Here is a 19,797-nt window from a genome sequence, read left to right as displayed (position 1 = left end):
TCCTTTTCCAGATAACCACCAATCAGTGGAACTTCCTGGGACTTTACTGGGAGTGTTTGCTCCCTGCCTTCCTTGTGTTAGCTGTTCTTAACTGAATGTCTCACTTCCCTTTATTAGCTGTTTGGCCAGTTTGCCTGTCAGGAAATGTCTCAAGCAGCCTTATTTATTGCAGTCAGTGTGGCTAACAACATGTCTGAAAGATCACACAGGACTTCTTTCCCCACAGATAAGGACCATGGCAGCTGCAGGTTGGGTCTTGGTTCTCGCTGCACTGTCGTCTCTGGGATTTTCAGTGGCACATAGTAAGTACTGATCATCACAATTCTTTTAAGCCTATTACAGACTAAGGACAGCTGCTTTGGGGAATCGTTTCTAAAACCAGACTCTGACCGCTTCACAAGAAATGTATAACACAACCCTGTTAATATTAATAATAATCATTAAGTTTCAGCATTTTTCCAAAGTTAAAAATGTGAATGACTTTAGGGTCAAGACAGAATTTCACACAGGTGAAACTAAAATCCATGAACCATCTTAAACGGCGGTTACGGAGACATAAAAGGCTATAACCTGAACCTTCTGAAACCATATCTGTTAAACAACAAACTGAAAGTAAAGCACAGGCATTGAGCTGTAACGCTGCTTTTCCTGTTTATGACCTGTTAAACAGGCAGTTGAGAAACTTGCTGGAGTGTCAAATAAAGCCTTCTTCAGACACTTTACCTAACAGGAAATAAGATGGACTGTTTGTGAAATGACTGTGAAATTTCACACAAACGGGTACCAACTTTATCTTGGAAAACTATTCCTGAATCTACAAGTGTCATGATTTAAACAAAAACCTACAAAAGCATAAAGCGATGCTTAAACAACACTAATAAGCAAAACTTTGATTTTCCTCTAGATGGTCTCTCTCCCTCTTGAGTTTGGTCGCCAATTCAAAATACCTTTTGTCCTTGTAGAGACATGGGTCGGGAAAAAATTTAATGTATTTCCAAAAAGTAAGTCAATACAACTGCAAGATCTACAAAGTAGGATTGTCACGACACTAGAATTTAAAACTTTGAGACAACACCAGTATAAAAGATGATAGTCAATAGCGCAAAAAGGGCTGGCTATTGCACAACAACAGCAGTCTAAAGGTGAGACATCAGACTTGGTGGAAAAGCAAAAAAGCAGGCCTCATGCACAACATTCATCTCATGATGAAAAACAACTTTTTGACAGATGTTCAGATGCAAAAGTTGGCAAGAACAGTGGGTTCTTTCAAGCTGCCTCCGTTGTCACTAAATAGGTCATTTACTGCAAATGTTTACCCTCACTCTGTCATGGTTTAGTCTCCAGGAAATCCTTTATGCGAAATACGTAAGCAGAGCCTTACAAAGGAAACTGTATACTCATTGTGAAGTTACACAATAAATGCATGGAAGGCTAAAGATTTATTATATGTAAAAGATTCTTCCTTTAAGAACAACCACACCAGCTGCAGTCAAGTTTTCACTCATTGAGAAAGAGAGAGAGAGAGATTCTTAGAGATCAATTATTCTCATATTCTTGTGGTGCTACAGCTGGACGCAAGGAACAACTTATAAAACCCTTGTCTGAGCAATCAAAGACTTCAAAGACATACGAGTCAGTTACAGAAAAGGCATGCTGCGTCCTCAATAAAAACTAGGATTCTCAATGTCAAGCAAGATTTCAATCTCCGGGGGATGATTTTCATTCAATCAGGAAACGAAGGGAAAACAATGGCTGCCTGAAGAAAGTACACCACTTATAAAAATAGCTGAAATAGTCCCCAGTCATGTAAAAAGTCAAACATCTGTGGTTGATGGGATGAAACCAGCAGAAATGTATGGCTCTTAAAAATGAAAATGTTCATCAAACAACTGCAAATATTTTGCTGGAGGAGAAGGGGTGAGACAAAATATCGATATCGCGATACATCGTCGTCCCGACTGGTGTGATGCAGTTATTGTATTGCTGGTGCCAAATATCAGTATGTTAATTTTTTTTAAAAATCAGTGCTCTAAACAGATCTCCCTGCCAATTTGAGTCACCGCATGATTGCTTATCTCAATTTGTGTCAAAATCTGTGAAACTGACACCCAGTTGCAGTGAATAAATACATTAATCCTGCAATTGGTATTTTTCAGTTAATCAGATATTGTGATGTATCATTATAGGATTGTCTTGCAATATATGAATTATCACAGAATCACTGTACTGTGATATTATTGTTATTGTGGTCCACGCATCGTATCGTGAGTTAACCTGTGATTCACACCCCTATGGAGGAGGGAGATATTTAAATCAGAGTTTTATGGCAGAAAATAAATACAAACTTATAATCCAACCAAATAACTTGCAGCTTAATACTAAATTTTAACAGTCCTTCTAATACTGTCGTTATCACAGCTTCACCTTTAGCTCCTCAGCCTTGTTTGACATCAATAAACTAATGTAATAAGTTAATGGCATCTAGGCAGCGACGTCATTTCTGGTTCGTGTCATAGTGGTTCTACTGGTAGCATTTACAAGTATGCCTGGAACATACAATTTAGCCTATTACACAAATCATAAAGCTTTAGGCTAATAGCAAAAATTCTCAAAACAATGTGTGCACCTGTGTTATATTTTATGAGTAATCTTATGTGTTATACGGCAAGAAAATGGAACCAAATCCTGAGCTGTTGAAAGACATACTGCCAACAGAGAGGCCTGTAAACAAGTAGAGAGAAAACTATCCTTCAATGCATATAGTCTATTTCGAAATAATGCTGTTTGCTATAATATAAATACAAATCTGAAATCCAATGCCAACATACATTAGATTAAAGCACCTGTATGTGTCAATAAAGGATTTACTGAGCATATAATCAACTGCAAGTAATAAATTAACCACACACCAGTCAATCACTAACCATGCTGTGCATCTGTTGAAAACATTCTCTTAAAAATAATTTTAAAAATGCAGTAAGTTCCTATTTAAATCCACAAGACCCGAATTGCACAAGCGCCTAGCCTGTGCATTAATTTACCATGGCAACAAGAAGAACAGCAAGAACAATCAGAATCCAGTATGCTCAAAGAATATAGTGATAAAAGGAAAAAGGAAGGATAAGAGAAACAAACGCAAATATGAGATTGACTACAAAGCATTAAAATATCGCTTTTTATACACCACTAAACTAGTTCAGTCTAGTTTTATAAGACTTATAAAATATACTACCGTTAAAGTGGGTGGAGTCTTATTTACGTAATAACCAAACAATCGCACAGCCCTCCTCACGGAACTGCTGTGACACACAAGCTAGCAGTAAACATTAGCGGATGTGAACAGAGTCTGCTGTCTTACCTTTTGTGTGTCCTTCCTCTGAGCCAAGGCAAATATTTCCCAGGCTTGTCTTGGTATTTGGAAATCACTTTCCCAACTTGTTAAGGAGGATGCACGTATATTTAAGCTAGGAGCAGCTAGCTAGCATCAACTCAAGCATCCCAGTCTACCGTTACTTCACTACCGCTGCCGCTAGCCGTTTTAATCCTCCGAAATGTCCCGTAAATATGTTATTTCGCCTAATTTTCAATTTGTGGCTCTCCATGTCTACGTGGGCTTCTTTATCTCACTTCTGAAGCCGATAATCCTTCCTCCAACTTCGCCTTCGTTCGCAGTCGTTAAGGTTACGTCCACGGTCTAGTTTGCTAGCTATCTGAGACCTGTCTTGCGCTGCGTTCAAGTGAGCTCATAAATACGAAAACCACTTCAGAAATTCCACTTAGCCTACAAGTTGAAAAGTGAAATATGTTTAACTATGATTACTCCAGCGTAACATAACTAAAGACTATGAAATACCCACTGCACAATGACAAAACCCAACTCGAACGCAGCTATTCGGCAATGTATCATACTGTACTAAAATTGTTGCCACAACGTTTTTCCCAATCTGCTGTATTTCCATGAATGCAGCATAACAATGTATTTCCAACAGTGCCCCCTTGTGATAGTCAGAGAAGAAGCGTCACAATTTAGAGCTCAGATCGGCTTTTAAAGGCTATATACCTCTAAAAAAGATTAAAACGTGCACTTTCAGCATTATTTATCATTTATCTTTTCATGTAAAACACACATTTTGATTAATAGAAACTCAGTCTCTGAGAATTTTCCATCAATTTCGTGCCACTTTCATAAATGAATGATTGTGTCGATAGTTGGCAGTAGGGAAACTGTACTGTACACCATTTAACAGCAGTTGTGCTACTGATTTCACTTTACAGAACTTTCTGAAGTGTGGGCAGTCAATGTTGGCATCAATGTTATCAGTCATCTGAGATTTTTTTTCAGTGACTCCTTCATTTCCTGCCTAACCTGTTGATTTTTTGTGACAGTTTAACCTCACAAATGTCCCTTCATACATCATGAATACTTACATACAGATGAGCCTCGCCATGGCAGCAGCCTATCTTTGAGTATCTCATACTTCAAAATGTAATTAATTAATTAATGGATGGATAAAAATGAAGGACAAAAATGAGGTATTTCCCCCCTTTTCTGCGTGCAAAAGGCTAACTTGTGCCAGAACTGTTTCACTGCAGAATCAAGTCATCCTTGTACACTGGAATCTTTAATATTTACCCCTGACATTGACTTAATAATGACTGTTCTCCCTCTGCACTGTCACATCCAGACCACATTGGGGAGGCAGAGATCTACCATGTGAGTGTCGGCCATCTCTTCCTGCTGAGGTGTCCCATTGCTGAGGGTAACACCAATGTAACCTGGAGCCGAGTGGGGAGGCACAACCTGAGCCTGCCTGCTGGAGTGGAAGTCAGAGACGGGTTACTGTGGTTTCTACCTGTGCAGGTGTCTCATAATGGATCCTACACCTGTGAGAAAAGGTAGAGAAACTCCTGTAGGTCATGATAAGTTTCACTGCTCCTCATTCTGACTCCATCAGGCGCTGAAAGCTACTTCTTAAGTATTGTAACAAATACTGTTAATAGTTATATTCTGTCTCCACTTCATTTTCTATAAAGCTCTCATTAAGGCCATTTGTTTTCCTTAATTATTTCATGTAGGAGTGTATGCTGGACAAATCTACTTACAACTTAACAATCATTCCCAAGACAGTATAAGTCCTAAATGAAATTGAATCTCAGTGTGTCACAGCCTTCCTCTGTCTCTTCAGGGACGAGTCTGGATCATTCAGGGTGAACTTTGGGGTGTCAGTGTCGAGTGGAGAGTGTCCTGATCCACCTGAGACCATTTCCATCCAAGTGGAAGTCAGTAACGGTCTTCCCTGCAAACAGAGAGAGATATTTGAGCTGAATAACACGAGCAACATTCGATGGATGAAGGTATACACAGCTCTGTAGCGTTCATGTGCTGTTTTCACTGCATTTATGTACTTTACTTTCTATCTTTGTCTTTATTTGGCTCCCTCTTAAGTCTGGTTTGCACCACGTAAAGATAAAGCTTAAAGGATTGTTGTCATCAAGCAAATGACTGATTAACAGTAGTGACATTATTTTCCATATATCTAGGTTTTAAAAGAAACTGTTGTGTGGGGTTATCTGCATTATGTCCTCTACATTATATCCTGTTAAATGCAACACTGCCCCCTCCTGTACGCATCAGGAACATGTCCGTGTGAAAACTTTATGTACAAAACATGTCCTCTCTGCTCACGATTTAGACGTTGGTTTCTGTACACAAGCAGGTCAAGATTGGGCCCATGTATCATGTCACAAATAGTACAATGGAAAGCCAAAGGACATACTTCCAGAACGTTCCCTGGCTATGCAAAGTATTGTATTTAGCATCAGAAAACCTCAGGAAAGTCTGCAGGAATTTCCTTTATACACCAGTTTATATGCAAAAAAGCAAATCAAAGGAATGAAATAACAGACAAGGGTATCAAATAAAGATGGACAATAGAGGAAACTACGGAAGCCCTTAGCGGACATGCATCCATACATTACATTTATTCCGTTTACCCGTGATAGCAAGCTTTTTCTGGTTGTTTTAACGACGCGGCACCACCATAACGTCAGATAAACGAACATAGAAACAAGCTTAACCTCCCTCATTAGTGTCTGCAATGGCAGCACGTCGTGTGGTGGTCTGTAACATCACAGTGAGCAGCCTGTTCTTTTGTTTTCTAGGTCGCCAGAAAATTATCCTGTTATCACAAGAAAACAAGCTTTTTTATCTCGAGATAATGGGACAAATTAATCCGTTATAATGGGAAAACCAGCTTTGTTTTCTTGAGATAGCAAGGAAAAATAGGGCGAGATCTCCAGGAAATGACCAGAAAGTACTCGTTATCACGGGAAAACAAAAAAAAAATAAATAAAATGTATGTCCGCTTAGGGCTTCCGTAGGAAACAAAAGAACTATAAGACAAACTTTACAAAATAATCAAGATTATTCTTAAAAAGATTATTCTTTAAATGGTAAAAGATGTTACCATCTCTCTCTTTAGCATTTAGCTTAAAGGATAAGGTTGGTGATATTTTATATTTTTCATATTTTCTGCCAACAAATACCACAAAAAAGACTAGAATATAATATGTTAAGACAAGTGCCCATAGGGGAACACTGGGACTAACATTGCATGTTTGCCCAATGCTTTTAGAACAGAACAGCGCTGTTCATGAATAGCACTAACAAAGCTGCAGAGCATTGTTTCATCCATCTATTATCTACACCGCTTATCCTATAGATAATAGATGATAGATGTGATTGACTCGTCACCAGTCAATCACAGGGCTGACACTGAGAGACAACATTCACGCTCACATTGACACTTTTAGAATCACCATTTGACCGATGCACGCATGCACAGGGAGAACATGCAGACTCCACACAGAGAGGCCAAAACCGGCATTCAAACCAGTCACCTTCCAGTTGTGAGGCGACAGCGCTAACCACTGCACCACTGCGCAGACCAAAGCATTCTTGTTTTGGAAAAATATTAATACGACATTTTTTATATTGTCTCAGTGTCCCACAGAACAGGGAGGTCGGAAAAGTCCTGGACGGAAAGTCACAGAGCATGTTGCCAAACCAAAGCAGACAGTCTGCGTCACTCACTGCGTCATTCACTCCCAGAAAACAGTAACAATTCACAAATAAACACAAAGTTCTTTGCAGCTTTCAGACATTGACGAAGTTAGATGAGAAGACGGGTACCGATGTCTGTTAAACATGAAGCTACAGCGAGCCGATACAGTCGTTAGCTTCGCTTACTCAGTGTAGGCAGGGCAAACAGCTAGCCTGGCTCTATCCAAAGCTAACAAACTCAGTCCACCAGTGGCTCTTAATCTCTCTAATTTAACAATGACACCTTATTTCATCCATACTACTTATGTCAAAGTTTGTCTTTATCATCGCATTGTAAGAAATAATTACATTGTGTGTTTCTGCGTGTAGGACTGCGGCCCTGTGCAGCGGCAGGGTGAGAACATCTCTGTGCACGAGGACGGCTTCATGAGACTGCCTGCTGCCTCACAGAGGGATGCTGGGATTTACACCTGCCTGGTGGACATCAGCTTAGACGGCAGGAAGTACACCGCTGCACGTAGCATCAAGCTGACTGTCAACAATGGTGTGTACAGTAGGCCACTGATGCTGGAAGTGACGTCCCAGTGTCAGTAGATGTCACTGTTTGTATTGTTTGTCACGCTGACTGTGTGTCTTTCGATTGCAGAAACAGTTATTCCAGAGCCCGTGTTGATTTACCCTCATGAGAAAGTGGTTGTAGTTGAAGTTGGTAAGTATCACTCACAAGTATCACAAATGATGGCCACTGTTACCACAGCACATTCACACTTTACGTCAGTCAGGTCTGAGATTACAATGTGTCACCTGCTGTGGCTGTAACCTCTTACTGTGGGTTGACTTATGTTCTGAGTCCTAGTCTGTCTTCTGTTTTATCAGCATTTAGAAAATTACCTTTAGGAAAAATACTGCTTAAATGAAGAAGTTCAAGAAAACAGTCATCTGGACTGTGGTTTTAAAGGCATTTTGGGCATTGTAATTTTGTTTTGTTTTTTAAGTCAGAAATGACCATATTTGGACCAGAAGTTAGATGCCAGAAAAGTCAAGTTCAGTGACTGTAAACAGCAGATGTGACTAGTGACTCAAAGCAGCCATGCCTCTAACTGTGACTAACTTTAAGCCTTGATTAATCTTAAACAGGCAATTTTAGTCATGAAGAAATTAATTAGCTGTAGAGACCAAAACTGTTTTTGTACCAGGCTGTAAACGTGTAACTCTGCTATAAAGTCCAGTATTTTAATATGGGCTGAATGTCGGATCCCATCGGCTACAGTCTGACGATGATATAGCCTCCGCGTGCTGCATTCTTTACAGAAAAAGAAACAGTTTTTCTTGTGATTGACTTTCATTAACGGCTCTTAAGTTTGCTGAAATAACATCAATATGCAGATTAGCAACAAGTCAACATGAAGCTTTATCAGGTCTGTCCTCAAGAGGAGAAGAAAACTACTTTTAAAATGCTTGTTTGTTGAACGGAGGTCGGATCGATCATTTCTGATGCATTCGAGGAAGTCGGGAAATATTGAATGCTGAACGGCTTTTGTGACACAACGACAAGGGAATTTATCTCAAGTTGAATGTTACATCTAGAACAGATTGTTAGCTGTTAGCATGCAGATGTCTGTTTTTAGAGATTAATAAGAAGCTAAATCATCATCGGTTGGCCGCTGTTGGGAGATGTAATGTCATTACGGCGCATTACGTCCCGCCTCCTCACAGACTGTTTTTCCTGCATACGCCGCAGCCTGCTGATATGTGATTGGTCGATATCATTCGGACGACAAGCGTAGCACAAACGGAAACCAGAACACTTCCATCCCTAAAATCCGCGTCCCTGCCTGTGAATAGAGATTAATATGGGCTTAATGGAAATTTACTCTTTCTTGGAGCTAGCCTCCAGTGGCCACTCGAGGAACTGCAGTTTTGGCACCTCTGAAAGACTTCAGCCTGGGATGTTGCAAGAGTTCAAGTCAATACTCACCCAATTACTTTTAGATTACAGCGAAAGGCTCAAACAGAAAAGTGTTTAGCCCTGTAAAGAGTGAGACAAAGTGCATTCATTAAATGAAAATCACTTTAAAAGACCTTTCCATCCCAGCACAGGGCTGTTTGACTCACATCTGCTCTGTTTCTCAACCTCTCTGATGAACAGGCAAGAGAGCGGAGCTGAATTGTTCAGCCTACGTCGGCTCCAGCGAGGACAACGAGATTTCTATTTACTGGACCGTCGATGAGACCTACGTTGAGGACCTGGAGGAACTCCGCGAGTCCTGGAAATAGTGAGTCTATAATTCCTGTAACGGACTTAGAAGGGGCAGTTTGTTGACACATAAACTAGACCTCTGGGGAAAAGCACTTGAACTACACATAAACATCTTTGTCAGCTAATTAATCACAACAAGTTTTATTTGGCTTAACAAAAAACATTGACATTTTTTCTCTTGGGTGCCTGATTCATTATCTGACTAACTGATTAACTGATCGATTGGTTCTGTCTCTTTTAGTTCTCACGACGACAGCGGGGTGTACGCTCTGTCCACTCTGTCCATCTCTAAAGTTGCCCGTCGCTTCTTGAACGTCCCCATCTGCTGCCATGTGATGAACCCAACTGGAGTGAAAGTCGGCTTTGTGTGGCTTATAGAAGGTATTTCCTGCTCTTCTCCTTTATTTATATTCAACCAATTATGTATAGTGATGTGCAGGAAACCAATCCATCAGGTGGTTGGAGGACGTTTCAGGTCTAATTTCAGGAAACAACATTAATATTCAAACATGATTAAGTGCTCTCTAAAATAAAGAGAGGGTAATGAAGGGGCCTCTAAGTGCTCTTCTATGCATTGTCCTCTAGGCTGCACTTATAAAGGAGAAAACAAAGAGTCCTCAGGTTGGCCAATCATTGGACAAAAGGGACCTGTGTCCAGAATGATCCAGTGCAACACAAGTTAATGGATCTGTCACATAGTGTTTACGTAAGGATACAGGCGGATCCGATCCATCACGCGCTTAAAACACCAGATCCATTTATCACAGTGTTACCAGATTATAATCGGCTGTAACAGGCCTGGTAACCTTCCCGAAACCATCTCGATATCCACTTCTGAGATGCACGTCTTTTTCTTTCAAATCGTCACATTGGTGTCTTGCCTTTGGTTTTTTAAGGGTCCGATCTTGTTTGAAATCTTGTCTCAAAATATTCCCTCAAGTATCTAGTGTGTAATCTTGCAGATGTTAAATCTTTGAAGAATACGAACCTGTTACTACCTTGCATAGTGCATGACAATGTGCAAGAAAATGTCATGTTCTATTTGGCGGCACCTAATGGCGATAAAAAGGCAGCGGGTGCACCTGTCCCATACAACCAGACGTCCACAGCTGGCTCCGGTTGTAACTCTTGATTTTCCTCGCTGACGGTCGCTTTCCTTTTTAGCCTTCATCTGAGCGTCGAGTTTGTTTCCTTTCTTTGGATTCACACATGCAACACTGTCTGGATATCTGGGAAGTGTGCTCCCGCAATTACCGTTTATCACCATACGGTGGCGCCAAAGAGAGCAATCTGAGATCATCGAGATTATCACTTCAGTTTAAGAACATTGTGGTTATTATATCAAAACCCCTGTAAACATGTTTTATGCCATTTATAGTTTTTTATGCCAAAAAAATGATTTTCAACAACTTAACTTTTTGTATTGTTCTTTGTAGCATCTTTGCACCAAACGTAAAGTATGTATCACAAGTTTGTCTGCACAAAATGAGGCCAAACAGGAAAACACAACATTATCTGCCCACACATTTTACTTACAGGAAAAGAAAAGATAAGAGAAAAAGGACTGCAAACCTCAACTCTACAAAGATATGAAAGTTAGAGGAGTGCAAGAAACATTACACATAAATGAGAAGCTGAAAAAGTTTGAGTGAAATGTTGCTCGGTTTGTACATCTTAAAGACAAACAGTGTCACATTGTTTGAAATGTGACACTGACAAACTGCTTAGTTTCCTATGAATATCAGCATCATTCCTTCCCAGACTACTTGAAGCCAGCTTTGTTTATTTGTCCCTTCAAACTGCAGATTTGAGAGTTTAATCTAGTCCTCCTTCTCCTTCTCTTCCTCCCTGCAGCTGACCACAGCGCCCTCTACACCAGCGTGGCTCTCTGCATCGCTGCCCCGCTGACCGTTCTGATCCTGGCTGTAGCCCTCCTCTTCTGTAAGGTCGACCTCGTGCTGGCTTACAGGAAACTGTTGAGACATTTTGCCAAACAACAAGGTGAATGTTTCATCAGTAGGAGGTTCACTTTCCTGTGAAATCATCTGACTGGAAACTTCCAGGAACTTTATTGTTTGCTTTACTACACAAGAACAAAACTACCAGTAGAGGCTAACTGTTGCTTTACATGATCAGGAAGGGAGTAACGAAACACAACGTTAGCTTAATGAACAAAAACAACAGAAAGAAATAATAGCAGATCAATTGGATCTTGATAATAGGTATCCTCAGATGTACAGATTTAACGCTGTCTTCTCAACAGCTCCAGATGGGAAGCTCTATGACGCCTACGTGAGCTTCCTCCATCCCGACTCTCTGAGTTCAGCTGAGACGGAGAGGTTCGCCCTGCAGATCCTGCCGGAGGAGCTGGAGAACAAACATGGCTACTCGCTGTACATCAGAGGACGGGACGACTGCCCCGGAGAAGGTCAGGAGAAGAGACTCAGCTCACTGAAATTTGTTCCACAGCGGCTCAAGAAATTAAAATCTCCACAGGACAGCTCGTGATCTTTGCTGTTAGGAAATCAGACGGTTTCTGCACATACTGTGGTTCTTTTATTACTTATGAGACAGTTTTGTTATTCTGGTAGTTTTACTCACAAATAACCTTTAAGTGGACTTTCCAATGGAAAAAAACATTCAGCCTCTCTGTATTAATCCGCTACACCAAACGTGCATGCTCATTTTGAAACTGGTGCGTGCCACGCAGCTGTTGTGCGGTGAGTCTCTCTGCAGCCCTGAGGCATGAGAGAGAGAGAGAGAGAGAGAGAGAGAGGAGAGATGTTGTTTATTCCAAGAAGTATAATTAATCGCTGGCAAAATGACTAAAGTCTACTTAAGTTCTCATTCTAGTTCTGATTCTCGGTGTGGATCACCTTTTTACCTATCAAGCCGTTTTCCCACTGGTCCTAAGACCCGCTAACACCCAGCTTTTGTGCCTGATGGGAAAGGCTACAATCGGCATTCAGACCCGGGTAATTATCGTCTCGGCTCCGACCGGCATCGATAGGAACACAAAACCAGAGTCAACACGCTAATCTCCGCCCTCTTTCCGGCGCGATGCTGTGCTCCGTCGGTAACTTCTGCGACTCCTCGTCATCTCAGCTACAAATTCAACCCCTCTCCGTCCAAGCAGCCAAGCTTTGATCCACAGACTGAATGAGTAACAGATACAATAAAGACCTAACCACCGTAACATCGTCACTGTTTACTAACCCTGTCTCCGGCGCATTTGTGATGTCAGACGGTGACGCAGCAGAAAAGAGACCGAAAGCAGGAAACTCCACTGGCAATGGGAAAATCGGCATCTCTAAGCAGGTCTTCCCGGGTCTGAAAAACTTGCGTCAAAGTGCTTATTTTGGTGGGAAAATGGTATAGGTGTTGGAGCTCAGTGCTACCGTTAGCTGTTACTGTAAGAGCTACAGGGCAACCTCTGCATCGCTTTGCTCTTCAGCCCCTTACACTCCCACTCCCACTCGTGTAACTTTGTAGCTTTTTTCTCCTCCTTCTTTTTGCTTCTTTAGCAGTTTATGCCGTTGTCGACAAAGGACGTACAGGAAATGTGCTGTTGCCATAGCTCCTGACTGACACGACGTCTGCGTGCGCGCTGCCGACACAAAATTCTTCTGACATAAAGTTGCCTACTGTAGCTTTAACTCGTGAATAATTACAGTTTGTTGGTGACCTTTTTTCACTCAGACGCCGCTCATGCAGCCGCTTGTCTTCAACCTGCAGGAATACCGAATGCACTTGAGATAACAAATCCTTTACAGAGAATAATTCATCACAGTTGTTTGTTTTTTTTGTCTTATTGCAATTGGTCTACGAGTTCTACGAGACACCCTTGCATTCGTTGTTTCTTGTCGAAATGTGTAGCACAGAATATTTCACAGGCCCAGAAAGATCAAATGTCTCTGTGTAATATGAGCGAACTGACTTCAAACCTTGACAAAGTTTCCGGTCATGCATTGCTTTTAAGATTGAAACAATTGTTGCCGAGAACTTGAGGAGGGAAAAAAGTTACCTTTTACCTAAAAGCTAGGCTGCAATGTTGAGAGTTGTAGCTCACAGTGATGACCTATATTTCCTTTCCTGTGTTTGATCTCTTACAGCGGTGCATGATGCTGTAGCTGCTGCACTGAGCCAGTGCCGCAGACTGATAATCATCCTCTCACCTGTGACCAAATCCTCCCCTGGAGTAAAACGAGAGGAAGAGCCCATATGTGATAACCGCAACCAGCTGTGCTACGACCATAAAGTCGGCCTCTACAACGCTTTGACGCAGAACAGCCAGCGGGTGATTCTGGTGGAAATCGGTGAGGACGAACCCAGCTGTGCCTCGTTACAGTAGAGACTCTTTTTACTGCATCTGGATGCTCATTGAGTCACTAGAAGTTGCACAATGATTCAAAGAGGCTGCATTTCACGGAATGTAAATCCACCCTCATCAGAAGTGAATTCATTACATTTTTTTGGTATTGACGGAAGAAGTTTTCCCACAGGACACATTTGACACAAAAAACAGCCTCACTGAGGAATGCACTGAATGTGGGAAGTTTGCATGTTCTCCCCGTGCATGCGTGGGTTCCCTCCGGGTACTCCGGCTTCCTCCCACAGTCAATGCTCGTTAGTTTCAATGGTGACTCTAAAGCGTGAGAAGTTGTCTCTCTATAGCCCCTTAGACCTGTTTCTTTTCGTGTTCTATGTGAAACGCACACACGTGGCGCATGGTGGGGTGAAGTCGTTCCGTCTCTGAGCCGGCATCGGAGGTAGTAGCAGAGGCGTAACGCCGTCAGTGTAGACATCGGAGGGTGGAGCAGCGCCGTGCGTGTGTATGTGAAGCATTTACAAGCGTGTACACCAAAGCCAGAATGCTATTTAAAAACACACACTGGCTGCTTTCCTTGGTTCAATGTAAAATGGCAAAGGCGGCTTGCGAGAGAGCTTCGTTACGGCGCAGAGGCTGAACCGCAATGTAAAAAGGGCTTTTATGTCAGCCCTGTGATTGACCGGCAACCAGTCCAGTCCTCTCGCCCAATGACAGCTGGGATCGCTTCCAGCCCCCTGCGACCCTGAACAGGATCCTGCATCCTCTGTTCACACACATAGACAACTAGCAAACTGCTACTGTTTCTGCCTAGCCACTGCTACCTCCTGGTCTGCTGTTCTGTGCAGTTGAACCCATCTGGAGCTTTCTTATAGTAGTGATAACAACTGATAACAGGTAATTGAATGCGCTGATAATATCCAAAGCAGGTGCACCTGAAATGCTAAAGGTCAAGGTGCCTTTTGACAGGACTTTCAGGAAGCTGCTTCCCTTTGTTTCCCTTCTTATGCTAAGCTAAGCTAACTGGCTGCTCGCATTAGCTTTTTATTTACCATAAAGACACGACTCAACAGGAAAAAGGAAAATAGTTTGTTTTCTCACTAATCATTGTAGAGATTAGATCAAATATAGCTGTCATACATTAAACATGCAGATTATAACACTATATTCTGTTCCTTCAGATGGTCCGGTGGATTACAGCCTCCTCCCAGAGTCTCTGCGCTACATCAAGAGGAAACAAGGAGCTCTGAAGTGGAGGAAATCTCCCGCTGGAACACATAAACTCAACAGATTACACTCAAATAGAAACCTGTGGAAGAATCTGAGGTACCACATGCCCTCAGTGCCTGCAGGGAGACTCAAGACTACAGTCTAAAAAAAAAGCTTTTATAGACATTTTGTTTGCTACATCGGGACTTTCAGGCAGGTGTGCTGGAAAGATGTTGGACATTTGGAAACGAGATGGAAACATACCGTACATTATACATCACTGACAAACAACAAGACCTGTTGCCTTGCTAAATGGCAGCGTGCACAGTGAGGTTCATATGTGCAATCAGGTCGGGAGGACATCTACCGAGTACAACATAAGCCTACTGTACAAATGAAACAGCTTTACACGTGACACTTTTACACATTTTGCTATCCTGCTCTTTGAAACAAAGGCGTTGATGTATCATTTAACTATTAAGAGATGCTGCATGTAAGTGACAAAATGTGTGAGAGAGAGAGCAGAAAAAAAAGTCTGTTTTCAGTTGATAGATAATGATCAGAACACAGTGCACTTGGCACACATATCTACACAGCTGTGGTGAGGAAGAAAAACTAACAGCACACTTTCAGCAGGCTTTATCTGCAATGACCAAGTTTGACCTCATTTTTGTCGGCTCTCTCATTAACTTTGAGAGCAGCCATGGTTATTAACGGTAATTACGGGAACACACACCCAGATATCCAGACAGTGCTGCATGTGTGACGTCCATGGTCGGCTCCGGTTGTAACTCTTGATTTTCCTGGCTGACGGTCGCTTTCCTTTTCAGACTGTTTGCTTCATCTGAGCGTCGAGTTTGTTTCTTCTTCTTTGGATTTTCACTTCTTGTTGAAGTTGTATCTGTAGTCATCCATCTTTTCTTTGTTTGTTCAGCCATAGTAGATTACTGTTTACTCGCAACACTTGCAGAGACTGGAAAAGCAGCCGCTTAGCTCCGCCTACCCTCTCTGGCAGACCAACCACTGCTGGATGATGGAAAAACGCGTCACTAACTGGGCGCCGCTTGTGAGTTTTTTCTGACACCCAGTTCATAAAACTAATAATAAAAGTTTAGACCACCTCTTGAGGTTTGTTCTGGTTGGACAATATAGCAATTACCTTTATTTATTAGATAGTTCTTCACAAAAAGATACAGAAATGAATCAAATAAGAGATTAAAGCTTTTTTAAAGATGAATGTTTTAAGAGAATAAGAAGCAGTGATGGATTCAGCGAGCCAGATTTCAGCAGGTCAGTCGTTCCAGAGTTTTGGCCCCCAGACTTAGAGACTTGTTTGTCTCTGTGAACGACTATGAAAGCACCAGAAGCCGATCTAACAATTGTGTCCCACCAGTGGTAAGATCGTGGATGTGCCCAGACAACATGCGACCTCCGCCTCGCCACCAGCATTACGACAAACGTAGTGTTTTATAAACACCAGTATAGTCGATGCTAAACAACAAGCTAAACTTGAGCTAGCGGGCTAGCAGAGAGGCTAACAACATATAAATAATATTTCTCTGGAACGTGCAAAAAGTCTGAGCTCCAGCTTTTCAATGAGTTAAATGCTAGTATTATTGATATATATTTTTTGTACTAAGTAGGAGGTATACTGTGCTTGCCTTACCTGGCTTTTTAGCATGTTCAGTGTTTATCATTTATTTATTCGTTGGCCAGTGCAGGAGTCAGAAGTTGGAATTTCCTTGGAAAGATTACAGCAGACCACAGTGATGAGAAGACTGGTGGTTTTAAGTTTCCTGGTACGCGTCACCCCACTGCTATCAAAACCAGCGAGCGAGCAGCGAGTCCAAAATGATCTCCTCTGTGGGAAACATAAAGTTAAACCATCAAGGAGCTCATTGATCAGACGCAGACTGTTTAGCTTTGATGACTTGCTGTTTGCCAACGCCTCACTCCTCTGCATTCTCCACCATCTCATTCAAATATTATCACTTCAGGCTCCAGTAAACCAACATGCTTGCGGCCATATCCTGGCTTCATTTACACAGAAACCAATGGGTGACCAGATGAGTTTGGGACGTTCTGTTCTCTCATTAAACTTCTTGTGACTGACTGAATGTGTGTGAATAGGAGGGCAGGGCATGGTTGAAATTGTTTCTATTAACAATTAATAATTGTTCACATACTTGTCTCTGCGTGTCACTGGAGGATACGTCTAGAGTATGTGCGCATTCTGCACGCCAAACAGATGCAGGGAACGTGCCGCAGCCATCAGGTTTTAATGTTTCCTGTGTGTCTTGGTTTGCTTCCTGCCTTTGTGCGTTTTCCCGCCTTTCAGTTTGTGTGCCCTGCCATCATTGTTTTCACCTGTGTTTATTAGTCTCACCAGTCCCTGATTACCCTGTGTGTATTTATGTAACCGGTGGGCTTCTGCGTTGTGTTGTGTTAATAAGGTTGTCACACCGGGACTCTTTCAGTGAATTTATTCTGCCACGGTAGTAAACAGAAAGACAGACAGAACCTCCGTTACATCTCCAAGCCCGCTCCAGCTCCTCTCTCCCACAAGGGGATTTTACAAAAGGGCATATAACATTAAACATGGCTAAAGAAAACTACATACAAAACAAAGCATACCTGGTAAACAGAAAGACAGAACCTCCGTTACATCTCCCAGCCCGCTCCAGCTCCTCTACAGACAAAATTAAGTTAGCTTAAAATGGCCGCCCACAATTTAGCTTAACGTACCGCGCAAGCTAGCTCACAGACGGTAAATTTGACATTTACAGGATTTTCAAATTAGATGATCACATCGACAAGTAATAATGGACACCGTCGGACATTGTAGGAAATAAAAATATATACACAAAGAATACCATAAATAATACAATAGATAAGACATAGCTTCAGCTAAACAATGGACACTCGCCTCTCCCACAGGGGAATTTTACAAAAGGGGAGAGGGGAGGGGGGAGGGGAGGGGGGCCAAAAGGAATATAAAACGAAAACCAAAGAAGAAGAAACAGAGAAGGAGGAGGAGCTATATACAACACTACCAAATGGAGTGCTGAGGTACTCTCTTTCACACACTCAACACCAGGTATATTTTGTGTAATCATAACAGCAACTTTGAAAATACAGGATATTCATGACCCTGTTACGTTTAGTCTCTTGCTGTGTCCGAAATCAAACACTTACTCACTACTCCCTACTTCGTACATAGTGAATTGATTATAGTGGTCCATATAAACACATAAAACGTGCAGCTCAACACCGGTTGGGATCAATAATAAATAACAACATGAATTTCAGTAATAACTAATATTATATGGAGCGTATTTCCACAAAATAAAACAATACATCATAACTTCAATAAAAAAATGAAACCAGATTTTCACGTCACGTTTCATTCTTTTATATCCATCCGTTTAAACACAGCTCTACAAAATGTAAGAACAAGTAACGAATATATTAAAAACAAGACACACATATATCAATATAATTTTTTTCAAGAAAATTGTAGCTACGATAAAATTACACATCACAGTAAGAAACGCATTCAGAAGAATCTGACACGTCTCATCCGGCTGCAGCAGCAAAGTGAAGAGCAGAATATGTTTGGCCACATCGCCGTCGCTCCCCGAACAGAATAAAATAAACTTACAACTGATTCAGCCCCCGTCTGGCTTAACGTTGGCAGTGCTGCCTATGGCAACTGCTATACATAACAAGGCTAAAGGCTAACGTTAGCAATCTGGATCGCTAGCCGTGATTAGTACTGTAGTGGCATAATTTATAAATAAAATTCACAACCTAATACGTGGATAAGAAACCAGTTAAACACACTTCATGATCAAAAATTAAAGTTACTTTTAAAATTACTGACATTGTACGTCAGCTCACGCTGGTCGCGCTCCTCTCGTCTCCTCTTGCGCAATGCATTGCATTATGATATATATTGCTTGGTTAGTGACCATCGGCTGTACACTACTTTTCACATTGCATTGTGGGATACAGTGAGGCCACTATATAGGGTATAATTCTCACTCAGAATTCGGACAGCACTACAAAATGGCAAATACCCTATATAATGCTCTATATAGTGAGTAGTGGGTAGCCTCCTTAGTGTTGGGATGATTTATGAGAGATTCTACACAGTCATACCGCAGATTCATTTCAGGGTGTCACTTGCTGTAACAGCTGACACATCCTTTCAGTAATCTAGTTTTCTGGAAAAGGGCTGGTCTGTATCAATCTGGAACCTGCTCTGTAATACCCAGGAATCTTTGTTTAGTATCCTACCGGCTCGCTGACTAATCTGTCCGTCCGTTATCTCTGTTTTCACTTAAACCAGTTGGTGTTTCATAACCTGCAGAGTTTAACCTTTGATTGGAATTGCCCTCTACAGGCCGACATGACCAATACGTCATTATATACGTTATTTTCCATGTCAGAGTGTTGAGTTTTCCGTCACTTGGCATAAACAGAGCAGACATGTAATACCCCTTCATGCACCATTTGCATGTAGTTGATTTATGAGGTACATTTGTGCCAGTATTAGAGGTTAAGAGGTCTTGAAGAATTCTGTTTTTTCTTTTGTTCATTGTATTCATGAGAGCTGTCGCTTCTTGTCGAACAGTTCAACCTTTTGGCTTTCTGTCAGAGAAACTTGCACATTAACCAGCCTCATGTTTGTGTCTCAAAGCACTGGAAGCAGAGGGAAACAGCAGGCCTGTCTCTGTGTAACTTTCCAGAGGAAACCAGCAGCTTTACAGCCCACATTCAGAGATATGTTGTTAGATTTAGCTGGAACTGTTGCACAGAAGACTCCACTGACTGGAGGGATTGTACCGATTGCAACTATTGTACATATTTAATTTGTAATCCACCAATCATTTGTGTTTTAGACCAGTGATTGTATAAACGGATGATGCATTTCCA

At 41.6% G+C, this 19,797-nt stretch overlaps 1 protein-coding gene across 1 annotated transcript; it reads left to right on the top strand.

Annotated features, from left to right (window-relative positions):
- Window positions 1-232: 232 nt before the first annotated feature.
- On the top strand, window positions 233-16,423 carry il1rl2 (interleukin 1 receptor-like 2). The gene is made up of 11 exons (XM_069663367.1): window positions 233-302; window positions 4,686-4,896; window positions 5,187-5,355; window positions 7,433-7,607; window positions 7,710-7,772; window positions 9,213-9,339; window positions 9,565-9,704; window positions 11,178-11,324; window positions 11,587-11,751; window positions 13,436-13,639; window positions 14,832-16,423. The coding sequence occupies exons 1-11, from the start codon at window positions 236-238 to the stop codon at window positions 15,023-15,025; spliced, it is 1,662 nt and encodes a 553-aa protein (XP_069519468.1). The 5' UTR covers window positions 233-235; the 3' UTR covers window positions 15,026-16,423.
- Window positions 16,424-19,797: the final 3,374 nt, after the last annotated feature.

The sequence above is a fragment of the Semicossyphus pulcher genome, unplaced genomic scaffold (assembly GCF_022749685.1).
Source record: "Semicossyphus pulcher isolate SPU_LCO1_2020_fin unplaced genomic scaffold, fSemPul1.0.p SCAF_15, whole genome shotgun sequence".
In the NCBI taxonomy this organism is placed as follows: Eukaryota; Metazoa; Chordata; class Actinopteri; order Labriformes; family Labridae; genus Semicossyphus; species Semicossyphus pulcher.
This window is presented reverse-complemented; position numbering and strand designations above follow the sequence as displayed.

Coding starts and splice junctions, on each gene's coding strand:
- il1rl2 (XM_069663367.1), top strand. CDS start 236: ATGGCAGCTGCAGGTTGGGTCTTGGTTCTCGCTGCACTGTCGTCTCTG. Junction 11,325..11,586: donor ACATTTTGCCAAACAACAAG/GTGAATGTTTCA, acceptor TCTTCTCAACAG/CTCCAGATGGGAAGCTCTAT. Junction 11,752..13,435: donor GGACGACTGCCCCGGAGAAG/GTCAGGAGAAGA, acceptor GATCTCTTACAG/CGGTGCATGATGCTGTAGCT.